This window comes from Pogona vitticeps, chromosome 4, assembly GCF_051106095.1.
Source record: "Pogona vitticeps strain Pit_001003342236 chromosome 4, PviZW2.1, whole genome shotgun sequence".
Classification (NCBI taxonomy): domain Eukaryota; kingdom Metazoa; phylum Chordata; class Lepidosauria; order Squamata; family Agamidae; genus Pogona; species Pogona vitticeps.
Genome location: NC_135786.1, coordinates 15227833 through 15240561, shown reverse-complemented (window position 1 = coordinate 15240561; position 12729 = coordinate 15227833). Strand labels below are relative to the sequence as shown.

Sequence of the window (12729 nt, the reverse complement as noted above, 5' to 3'; positions counted from 1 at the left end):
TTGCAAAATGGACTAAGAAAGGGTGTATGGCTATTCACTGACCATCATCATTAAGCAAAGGATTTAAAGCCAGGCTCCCCCACGTCACCAAACCCAACCATCTATATACTTGATCTCACCCTTACAGATATTGCTATGTGCCATCAAGTTAGTTGTGACTCTATAAATTAGTATATATATGATCCCAAAGATCCTGTCATTAACAGCCGAGGTGAGGTCTTGCAAACTAAAGGCCATGGCATCCGTTATTAAGTCACTGTTCAGTCTTCCTCTTCTCCTGATGTTCTCAGCTTTTCCCAGCATGACTGCTTTTTCCAAAATTTGTTTTCTCATGATATGCCCAAGGTACAGTAGCCTAAGTGTAGTCGTTCTTGCTTCTAGAGAGAGTTTAGTTATCACTCTTACAGATATCAAATATGAAGCAACAGAAAGACTGTGAAATCTAAACACTATTTAAAAAGGAAGGAAGGAAGAAATTCTCAAACATAAGGGCATTTTCACACATGATACTAAAGTACTTTTTGAAGAAATTCTGAATTCTGTAATGTGATTGTGAATTTACTTGAAGCATAAAAGTTCATTCTAATAATAGCTCTCTTCCATTTTCCATATCCAGAAACATCACAAATGCATCCTAGATAATCCTGTGCATAAACATAACAAATTAAACTTGCCAGAATCTTGCAGCCATCTATAGCAATCTTACACCTCATTCCATCCCTGGATAAAGAGTAACTATTCTGAACTAAGCAGTCTTGTATATATACTCTGTACCCTACAAATGAAGGTAGGTGGGCAAGCCTCTAGCATACCACACTTTTTTTCCCCTCAGACGTGGTACACTGAAGGTATTACAACAGGCTGAAGCAATATTTATTTACCGTACTTCTTTCCTGATGCACACACACATACCGGTCAGAATGCAACTGAAGAAGTACAGAGGTGAAAGTCAACTGGCATAAAACTCAAAGGCAAATTGTTGTTAGTGGTTGTTGTGGATTTTTTTGGGCTCTTTGGCCGTGTTCTGAAGGTTGTTCTTCCTGACGTTTCACCAGTCTCTGTGGCCGGCATCTTCAGAGGACTGGAGGAGGAACTCTGTCCATCAAATTGTTGTTAGTTCGGAAGTCAACGGAGACATTTGCTGCCATGCTGCAAGTACTCTGCCTGCTGTTTGACACCAAACGGCGATGTCAACTTCTTAACAAACAAGAATTCACCAGTGAGATTTATGTGGATGGACCGACCCTGGCGGGTGCAAGTAACAGGATTCTAGACACTAAATATTTTATGTTCAGTTTTTTAACCAAAAAAGAGAGGCTCTCAATGCAGCTTCCAGACATTTTAAAAACTCAAGTCAATAAATGCAAGATTATAAGAAAAAGAACTGGATGGTGGAGATGAACTGAAGTTCTTCACAGATGTGTTTCATGCATTTCAGATGCTCTAGTTATCTAGGATAGTCAAACATTTGAAGGAGTGCCACCCAGCTATCCAGAGCCAAACTAGATCAAACAAGTTCACATTACAGGAGAGTAGATTTTGGCTGAACATTAGAAGGAAATTCTTGACTGCAAGAGATGAGGTGAGCTTACTAGGTTTCTTCGGGCAGAGTCTGGCAGCTCTCTGCTGGTGATGCTAGAGCTCTGGATTTTCTGAACTGAGTAGGGAAACCAGATAAGATTCCCTTCAGTTCTATGATTGCATGAAAACAACTGTTCTGGTTTTATACTTGCTTTGGGGAAGATTTTGATGACATTTTCAAAAAATAGATGGCATGAGTTAAAGGACTTAATATTTTGCCCACATCTCCATCTTGAGGAGCTAAATCTTTGGAGTATATGAAGAAGAAAGGCTGCATCACATCTTTAGTGAGACACACATTGGCATGGAAACGTCATGCGGTAAGAAAAACATTTACCATCTGCAAGGTTAATTTATGACCAGTTGACACAAGTTGTCCTAGGAATCAAATGTGTTTTTCCAGTATGTCCTAAAACAATAGAATCTCTTTACTTGGAAATTGTGGCAAGACAGGAAATAGTGTACCTTCAAATGTGCATATATGGAGTTTGGGGTTGTTCAAGAAGTCATCATTTGGTGGTGAACTTTAGACAAGCATGTCCTCTTTACATCATAGTAGGAAGGGGGATAAATGTTGGGATTATAATGGACAATTGGAACTGATATCTGGTTCCAACATAGTTTGGGAAAGTTTCTTTTTTGACTACAGCTTTTATGATCCCCCAATGTATCCCAGCCACCGTTCATGCTGGCGATGGGAGTCCTGAGACTTATCCTCCAAAAGTAACATTTCCAAGCATTGTGGGTTCTGTACTGGCAATGTTTAACAGCCTTGCTTTTTAGTAGTGGCAGAAGAGGGATGATTTCTAGACACAAAAATCCCAAACAGTCTAGTTTTGTTGGAGGAAAGAAAGAAAAAAAAAAGCATGTCAAAGAACAAATTTTCAGAGAAAGAGCTGCGTTAAGTCTGCAGTCTGTTGCCACAAAAACAGCAGAAAGTCTTCTGGGAACTTAAAGGTTAACCAACAATCAGTTTTACTTGCTGTAACTTTTTATGTGGGTTGTCACTCATTTCTTCTGTCCAGAGAAAATGAGATTCACTGGAAAAGCCAATAATGCCAGGAAAAGTTGAAAGCAGTAAGAAAAGAGGAAGGACTAAGATAACATGGACTGGCTCAATAAAAGATTGAGAGATTTGGGATTAGACAACTGAGCTGAGAACTGGTTCCAGCAGTTTTCAAGAGTTTTCAAGATCTGAATAGGGCTCTTAATGTGACAAGACCTTTTGGAGGTTACTAATTCTTTTTTTATTATTATTATTTTTAATTTAAATCAGTAAAAGAAATAGAAAAGAAAAACATGAAGAGTGTCCATTAAATCAGAAAGTGATTTCACAGTATGTAGATAGTCAGAGAGAGGAGGGACAGGATCTGTTTTTGATAATCCCGAGTTCAAGACACATAATAATGGACTCAAGCTAGAGGTAGCCAGATTTACGCTGAATATCAGGAAAACGTCTTTAGGTTTGGAGGCATTCAAGAGGAAATTGGACAGCCATCTGTCAGATCTGCTTTGATTTGGATTATTGCATTGAACAAGGGGTTGCACTTGACAGCCTTATAGACCCCTTCCAACTCAATTATTATATGATTCTATGAACAATCATAGACGCCTTCAGATGCATCAGAAGAAGCAGGCTACCATCCAGAAAAGTCTAGCCAAATGAAGCCAGCTAGTCTTCAAGGTGCCACAAGACTCTGCATCAATGAACAATAAACCCATTGATATTTAAAGTGTACTCTTTGTGGCTTCCAGAGGGTTAAGAGAACCAAAAACAAACGTAAAATCTCAAAGACTTAACATATTTAGTTTGGCATAATGCATGAAGGCTTGTGCCATAAGGTACATAAGTAAATTCTTAAGATCCCATAGGACTATTGTGTTTGAGGAAAGATGGTCAGGGAGGGCTAGACACACAAAACCTACGGAAACACATACACAGTCCAACCATCCATGCCCTGGGCGGGCCTAAGCAATGAACCTGGCCTCCTCCCTCCCTCCTACTCCATTCCACAGCTGTCTCCTAGCAACATGAAACCACAGCAAGAAGTAGGGAACTCCAGTTCAGTGTTAGGGCAGTTACTGGCAGGAGTCTAGTTTCAGGTAGTGCTCAGCTTCTACCCACCAGCCAGGGGGCGTCAGGCTGGCCAAGTGTCTGGGATGTCGCAGAAGAACATCCTCAACTTCGTGGCTGAAGCTCAGATTTGGTAAATCTCCTGCTTAATTTAGCACTCTCTATTGCCCAGTCAAATGTCGGATGTTAAAGATGCTTTAAGATCCTGGCTCAGTTGACCCACTTGTCCTTTTCCTAAATCCCTCCCTCAACAGTGTCCAAATAAGAATGCATTTAATGTATTTGCGAAGGCTTTCACGGCCGGGATCTAATGGTTGTTGTGGGTTTTTCGGGCTCTTTGGCCGTGTTCTCTAGGTTGTTCTTCCTGACGTTTCCTGTCCTTTCTAACCTTCTAAACAAACTGCACCAGAGCACAGAGTGCTGTCCTCTGAAGATGCCGGCCACAGAGACTGGCGAAACGTTAGGAAGAACAACCTTCAGAACACGGGGTCAAAGGGCCCGTGAAACCCACAGCAACCAATGAATGCATTTACTTCCACCTCCTCAAAATATCCCACCTCTTTATTTCATGTACTTTTGATTCCTCAGACGTAATTCCCACCAGCTGCAATGCATTGCTGTCAGGGTGCTGCATATTGTTTTGATACCAGTGAGAGCAAGCGGCTCACAAAAAAAAGCAGTTAAAAATGCAAAATGAAAGTGTGGGCTTTTTTGACAAAGAGAAATCCCTTGGAGTTTGATTGAGTGAACAGTGGAAGCATTGGCATGGGATGAAAAGTTAGAAAAAGAGATGACGGGGGGTTAAAATATGAGGAATATAATACATGACATTAACTTAAAACTGGCTTTGAGAATGAGCAATATATGGTGTTGTATATTTTCAGTTCTATGTGATTGTGGATTTTATAGCTGGCTACTTTTTTTACAAAAAGGCAGAATCATTTAAGATGTGAGTTTGTTATAGAACGTTGCTAACTTCCTTTATCAGAAGTGTGACTGATGTAGAAGTACTAAAGCAAATGAATAAAGATCAAGAAATGATTTCTTAATTTGATGTAATTGATGAATGAGATTTTACACCTGTTGCATTAATGTGAGTATAAAATCTTAATAAGACATTGCTATTTAGACCCACTGTGTCCAAAGTGGCCATGGAACCATCAAGTCTCCAGTAAAAAAGGAACAGCAACAAAAATACCACAGAGAGAAGAGGTGCTGCCTAATAAATCCTATCCAGGTTTCGGAAGGTCTTACTCCAGAATAATTATACATAGGCTTGGAACCTCAGATTGATATTTTACTCTTTGATGCCCTTACCGTTATTCCTAATTTGGAATGGCTCACAAAACCTCTATGGGGAGAGAGAGCCATGAGTGGTGGAAATGTATGTGATTTGTATGCAGAAAGTCTTGAGTTCAGTTCCCGTTCTCTAGGAAAATACTGGGAAAACTTTTTGTCTAACAGTTTGGAAGGGTGGTTCCAGTCCGTTTGCAGCAGAGCTCAAAAAAGTTGCTATTGTTACTGTTATTGTTATTGTGACTACAACATTCAAGATTCTCTAGCCACCCTTGGTGATTTTGTGTGTTTTTGTTAAAAGAAACTTATTTTTCCCAAATCCAAGAATGGAACAGTAGTTATTATGAGGCTTCTTCTGTTCTTATGCCAGAATCAAACGGAATTCTTTCCTCCTAGCAATGCCAAAATTTTCCTAATGAGACAACTTTCGTTGCCAGTCTTTTGTGTTTTTCCCACACGTCATTTTTTTTCTCTCTGCCACCTTTTGGACAGTTGTGAATTTATCCACACTTTGTGGAGAAGGGAAAGGCTCTCCCACTTTCGAGTGTTTCTGCTTGATCATCCTTTTACCCCCTTTTTCTTTGACAAGGAGAATAAGAGTGCATCACAAGGGTGCAGCCAGAAGAGGGCTGGGGAAGAGACAGAGATTAGAAAGGACAGGACATTACTTTTTTTCAACCACTTGAGCACATATGCCTTCCCAAGCATTCCGTGTTTGCCCTAACAAACCTCCAGCAATTATCAGGTTTAATTTGTGATGGGAAGAGGAAATTTTCAGTCAGGTGTGGAAGATCACCCTGGATTTAGTCAACATAAAACTGCAGAACAGCAGCATGCTTTTAACAGTACGTGTTGCACTTGAATTTTTGCACCTCATTGTAACCGTAACACAAAGCTTCCTACACAGGCCAAAAAGCCGTACATTGTCTCCATTTTCTCTATTGAATCAAAAGGTTTGTGGCAGATGGAGTCTGAAACTGGGTCATGGAGGGGTGCAGTACTTGTCCTTCCCTCCCTTCTCAAGCGATCCACTGGTTGCCACCCATTTGTTATAAACAAGCCATTTTTCTTTTTCCCAAGCTGCACTTCTCTAAGGATATACGAATAACAGGAGGAGTGTCGTGTAATGTACTATACAATATTTTCATCCGGAAAAAAAGAATAATAATTTCCCCCTTCTTAGCCTCCATCTAGAATACCTCCAAGCAAAGGTTTCATCATAGTATTGCCCTGCTTCATTCACGCCATTTTACCGAGGAACTGGGATGTTGACTCATTCCTTTTGCAACTCTTCTATATTTCCCTGCAACCCTTTCTATCTTATTCATGGGGTCTTTTGTTCATTTGTGAGTCTACAAGCCAGTTAACATATCTAGAATTTCTTATTGCAATTGCTATGAAAAGAGGAACACTCTTTCCATAGGTAACACGAGCACTCGTTGACTATCGCTTGTCATGCTACCAGTCTTGATGGCACACCGATGCTTTGTGCTTCAAGAGGTGTTCACCGGTGCTATTTTGTGAAGTTGTATTCAGAATATGCTCAGAAGCTAGGAATGTCTGCGATTCTAGGGTATTCATTGCTTGTGCATTTATGCATGTGTACACTCGTACAAGGAATACAATCCCAATCCCTTCACTCACCACCACAAGCAATCTTTCCTTAACTTTTTAATGTGGGTGTTGATTGAACAGAAGCATCCATCCCAGGTGCTTTATGTAAATGTCACAGGTAACAGGAATAGCCGTTCCTTTTCTCTTGTACAGTTCAAATGTCTGTAGAGTGCATGTATACCTGGTGCACAAGAAAGCCTGCACCACATGCACCCACACAGAAATATACCGTATTTTCCCATGTATAAGACAAGATGCTCCCCCACTTTTCTAATCCAAAATTAAGAAATCTAAGTGGGGCTTAGGAAGTGTAGGGGGAAAGGGATCAAAGCGCTGCAGGATCGCTTTGATCCCTGCTTTCCCCTCCACTTGTTTTTGTTCTCACCTCAGCTTACTTCCATGTATAAGACGACCCTCAATTTTTAGTCTAAAGATTTTAGACAAAAGTATAGTCTTATACATGGAAAAATATGGTACACACACACACACACACACACACACACACATTCATTACAAAGACATTAGAATCAGAAGGAATTTCTTTAAGCTCAGGCATAAATGTGACATTTTATCACATGGAACTAGTCCTTCATGTAGAGAGGCTGATGGGATTTGCAGTCCCATAACATCTGGAAGGGCAAAATTACCCATCCCTGGCTTTGGTGATGAAGAATAGCCATTAAGTAATGGTCTCCCATTTGTTCAATATCATTTAAGCTCTGTCAAGTGTGAAAGGCACAAGGGAAAAAAAATTCCTAAGGTGGTCCAAGAAACTGGGAAGCAAGGTGTTACATTTCATTGATAATCTGAATTGCTTCTTGACAATACATTTAAAACTGCAGCCTAAGCTACTCCTGTGGCATAGACCACAGCTCAGTGAAATCAAAGCCCATTAAAGGCGCTGGTTCCACTCCAGGTACTTCATCTTAACTGGATTGTGGGTCGGGCTGTTAACAGCTTAAGAAGACAAGGTTACAATTTACAAAGCACTTATTCCGAAACATTGGCTTAATATAATTACTTTAGAGTAAATAAGTAGTGAATTGCTTCAGGGTTTGGGGGGGGTTGTTTTTAGTCCTTGAGAAGAACTTACTTAGAGGAGAAAATGAATCCATTAATCCTTTAGCTAACAAAATGCATGATTCTGATGGATGGGAACAAGCATGCACACTCCCCATCTGATACAGATATAGATACTGTATAGGTAACAGATACAGATTTATTCATTTATGACAAAGGCCCAACATGCAATGTGCTCCAGCCCGTAAAAATGCATTGCAGTGATCTGGCCACTGAATGTCACCATGTCAGGCAGGTATGGCTTTACTTCTCTCCATGGGACTGAATAGAAGGATGGGTGAGGATATAAAAGGGTAGATTTCAGGGTATCGCTGGAGAGAGGCCGAATGTAATTTGATCTTCTTAGGGGAGAAATGGACAGACACAATTCATTATGGACAGATGGACAGCTAGATCTACTCCTGGTTTCCAGTGATCACAATCGCTAAGAATTAAAGCAGCTGTTATTGTCATTGCCCAATGCCCAGCCCGGTCTGCACTTCCTCTGCATTTCCCCACCCTGGGTTCTGTCCTAGATAGAATTAATGTCCCGTTCTTTTGCTTCAAACAGCTCCAAGGGGGCCAGAAACAAAACTCCAGCAGATGTCATTTCCCATAACCAGCTCCCTGGTCCCATGGGCATCTTGTGATCAGGGCAGAAACCCCGCATGTTGGAAGTGTTGGGAAAACTGATGTCTTAACAGGACTTAACACCGCGTGTCAGCCAGAGGGAGGGAGGCCTTCTTGTTTTGGCTACTTGCCAATAATTTGATTGGCAGCGTTATCCTCCCTTCTACAGTACTTGTTTTTGTGGTTTGGTTTTGTTTTTTGGTTCCTTTGTTGTTGTTCGTCCCTTTCTTCCCCGATCACCTTTCAATAAGCCAGCACAGAGTTTTTCTCCATGCTGGAAAATTAGTTTGTGTCCTTAGTCATCTCCTGGGCAACAACAAGACCCTGTCAGGTGATCCTTCCACTCCAGAAACACCATTGGATGGCTTCCAGCACAAAGAAGCTTGAAAGGGATAATATTTTCTGTATACGTAGAACACAGACAAGTTTTTCCTTGAGAGTTTTTTTTTAGAAGTCCCTCTGTGTTCACTACAGAAGTCATAGGGGTAGCTTCCTGTCTCAGCTCTGTGTCCTGGGGAATGATTGTGACTACAGCTGATAACTGTGAGTAAACCTCACTTCTCTCTTCTTAAGATGCATCTGGAGTAATCATTTTAATACAAAAAATGGCTAGACTGTATGTACCAGGGGAGGGCTAAATACCTTCGTATTTTTTTAAATTCTTCTGCCTTGTGCTCTACAATAGGAATGAGGTGCCCCTGCCACTGTTCACAGGTTACCAGTCTCATCTTTTTTTTACCTGGAATTGAACCTGGGATATAGTCTACAAAAAGCTGTTTGCTATTTGCATTGTGGTTCCCACTACCAAGCTATGGTCTTTTCTTTAATGCCAGTGTTCAAGAGTTTATTTTATTCCTACATAGTACAGTTTTCCTCTACATAAATTAACACAAATTAGATTATTTATGCACTAGGTAAGATAGGCCAAATTATCTAGTTACTTCCACATAATTATCATTAAATAAATTATTGTAAATTTTTGTATTTATGTTTGTTATGCATTTAGTGTTATGTTTTTATAGCATATTTTGAACCGCTCAGGAACTTGCAGCACTAATGGGGTGGTATAGAAATGGACATACGTACATACGTGTAGGTTTTAATGTCTCTCTTTTCAGAAAGTTCAAGAGTGGGCAAAATACAGCCATTGATCTGCATGCATCCTCCTCCCCCACCCCCAGCCATTTTAAAAAAAACCCTACCATCCCTGGGGCGGCTCAGGATCCCTGTACCAATGTGGGAGGGGGGTTAAAGAAAAACATTATTTTATTTTATTTGGCCCCTAGAAGGGTGGGTTTTCAAGAGCTGAGCAGGGCTGTTGAGGACAGGACATTTTTGAGTTCAGTCATTCATAGAACGGTCATAAATCGGAGGTGATTTGATGGCATGTAACAACAATAGAGGGTGCAAGAAAGCTTCCCCCCCCCCCAGCCCGGTTAACCTCCCTTTTAAAGCCTGTGTTTTTTGTTTTTTGTTTTTTGATAAACGAAAGCCCACTGCCTTCAAACCTGAAAAATGGTCCTTGGTCCCATTGGGATCACCCAGTCCTGCTACAGCTGCTTGATTTTGAGAAAGGCCACCATGTTAATGTGTTGCACCTCTTCCGAAGGGATTATTTCTGCAATAAAGGTTCTAAATTTATTATAAGCTGCTATGGAATAGAATTAGGTTCATCACATGCCTGAAGTGTTACCTGAAGCTGCAGTACATTAACGCACATGATAGGGTGAAAAGGGGGATGCTGGGGAAAACGGGATGCAAAAAAAAAAATACAGACTGTAATAAAACATCTGTTGGATTGTTACCTAAAAGCTTGAATGTGTGCAGAAGCATTGCAGGCCCCAATTGATTAAAAAGTGGCTGATTCGTGGATCTCTTTAACAGGGGTCTAAAGCATTTCATTTTCCCTTTTGCATCAGGAAAAATCATATTGAAACAGAAAACGAAGCAGCAAGGAGGTGGCCCAAACGCTGGGGTTTTCTCTTAACACCTGTTGAAGAGGTAAAAATCATTCCTGTGTAACATTCGTTATATGCAGAGAAGCTTTATTTTTCCTCTGAATGTTCCCTCATGGTCTCTATTAATGAAAAGTCAAGTGTACTTTACAAGAAATATGCTCTGTCCTATCTTATTTATTTATTTTTATTTATTTGATTTGATTTGTATCCCGCCCATCTGGTCTGGTCGACCACTCTGGGTGGCTTCCAATAAAAGTATTTGTCATAAAACATACAGTATTACAATCAATTAAAATGCATACAATAATAGAACAATAAGGAAAGGGGAAAAGAAGAGAGAGAGAGTTAAATATTGACAGGAGGGAAGGCCTGAACATATAACCATGTTTTTAATTGACTCTTGAAAGTGCCCAGCGTAGGGGCCGCACGAATCGGCGGAGGAAGGTTGTTCCAGAGGCGAGGAGCCACCGCTGAGAAGGCCCGGTTTCGTGTCCTTTCCTTCCGGGCCTCCCGCGGCGTCAGGCTCCTCAACCTCACCTACTGATTCACGCGGGTGATCTGAGTACATCTTGGTGGGAGCCGGCATTCCGCCAAGTATCAAGGTCCCAAACCGTTTAGGGCCTTACAGGTAAGCATTAACACTTTGAAATCAATGCGGAAACGGATGGGCAGCCAGTGCAGCATGGCCAGATATGTTGGTATTTCCTCACTCCAGTGAGGAGTCTGGCCATTGCGTTCTGCACCACCTGAAGTTTACGCATCAGCTTCAAAGGCAGGGTTTAGCCCTAGAAAGTGACTTCGAAGTGGGTAGGAAATGTAATTATTATTCATTATATTGATTTTATATTATTAGTAAACATTATCTGAGAAAGAATGAGACCGAAGTTCAAAACCGCAGATATGAACTAGGGAAGAGGTTTAATTAAAAAAACGTGTAGTGGCAGTTACAAAGTTTCAGGTATCTACAGAAGGAAAGACAGCAGAAAATATTTTACACTTTAATCCCCATCAGGAGCAGATACATATTGGAAACCTACTGCACAAACTAGCCTTTCCCAATCCGTCCTTTTCCCAGGTGTTTTGGACTCCAGCTGACCATTGGCAGTGTTTGCTGCAGCTGATGGGGACTGGAGCCCAAAATATCTGAGCCAGGGGTGCACGTCAAGAATAAGCTTCCCATAATCTTGCACTGCATTTCTTATTTTTATTCTACAAGCAGCAGCAAGTATATCCCCGGAGAGCTTAACTAGAATCAGTTCAAGAATAGGCAAGTAACTTTTCCCTCATGGTGTCACCACCATCTGTGTCGACAACTGGGAAGTGAAGCCGAGCTGCCCAGATTGCACAGCACCCACCGGTCCCCAAATACGATGCTCTTCAATACAATACAGAGAACAGGAAGAGAGGACTGAAAGCAGAAGGTCCTGGTTGCTGAGCGTTGCTAGAACTGCAACATATAAGCAGTTCACTCCTGAAAATAGAGTACATGCCTGGTTGGTTTCATTGATTTATTTATTTAAAATATCTCTATCCTACCTTTCTCTTTAAAAGGACCCCACACCGCTTACATCATTAAAATACCATATTTAAAGCTAAAAGCAGTAAGTATGTGTGTGTGTGTGTTTAGTCGTTTAGTCGTGTCCGACTCTTCGTGACCCCATGGACCAGAGCACGCCAGGCCCTCCTGTCTTCTACTGCCTCCCGGAGTTGTGTCAGGTTCATGTTGGTTGCTTCGCAGACACTGTCCAGCCATCTCATCCTCGGTCGTCCCCTTCTCCTCTTGCCATCACACTTTCCCAACATCAGGGTCTTTTCCAGGGAGTCTTTTCTTCTCATTAGATGGCCAAAGTACTGGAGCCTCAGCTTCAGGATCTGTCCTTCCAGGGAGCACTCAGGGTTGATTTCCTTTAGAACTGATAGGTTTGTTCTCCTTGCAGTCCAGGGGATTCTCAGTAAGTATACAAGTACTGAAAAGGACCAAACAAATGGCACTGTAAAAACCAGTAAACAAAATCAACACCAAGAACATATTCAAAGCGGTACAGCATGGCCATCTCTTTCAAATCCTCCACTCACTCAGCCAGTTATTTGGGAAAAGACTGTCTGAGGAGAAAGGTCTTTGTCTCTTTGTGGAATATATTGCTTCTATACCAGCTGTATGAGACAAAGCAGTTTACAGTGGTGCCTCACATAGCGATGTTAATCGGTGCGGCATAAACGCCGCTAACCGAAAACGTTGCTATGCGATTTTAAAAACCCCATTGAAACGCATTGAAACCCCTTCAATGCATTCCAATGGGGTAAAAACTTACCTTTTAGCGAAAATCCTCCATACGGCAGCCATTTTCGCTGCCCAGTAAGCGAGGAATCCGTCCCAAAAAAGAGTGGGTGGCCATTTTTTTCCGGAGGCCATTTTGGAACCACCAATCAGCTGTTGGAAAAAATCGCTATGCAAAAATCGGTAAGCGAAACAGCTTACCAATCATCGCAAAGTGATTTTTTCCCATTCAAAACATC

At 41.3% G+C, this 12729-nt stretch overlaps 1 protein-coding gene across 4 annotated transcripts in view; it reads left to right on the top strand.

Moving 5' to 3' along the window:
• Positions 1 to 1568: 1568 nt before the first annotated feature.
• The window catches only part of CIMIP1 (ciliary microtubule inner protein 1), a 30332-nt gene continuing 19171 nt past the window's right edge, over positions 1569 to 12729 (top strand). The window contains exons 1-2 of one of the 4 annotated variants that reach the window (XM_020797496.3): positions 1569 to 1901; positions 10174 to 10255. In XM_020797496.3, coding sequence (XP_020653155.3) covers positions 1897 to 1901; positions 10174 to 10255 — 87 coding nt within the window. In that variant the 5' untranslated portion in view covers positions 1569 to 1896. Of the gene's footprint in view, positions 1902 to 3590; positions 3789 to 10173; positions 10256 to 12729 lie in introns of those variants that run through there. The other 3 variants (XM_078392152.1, XM_020797495.3, XM_072996815.2) reach the window with 3 other exon arrangements.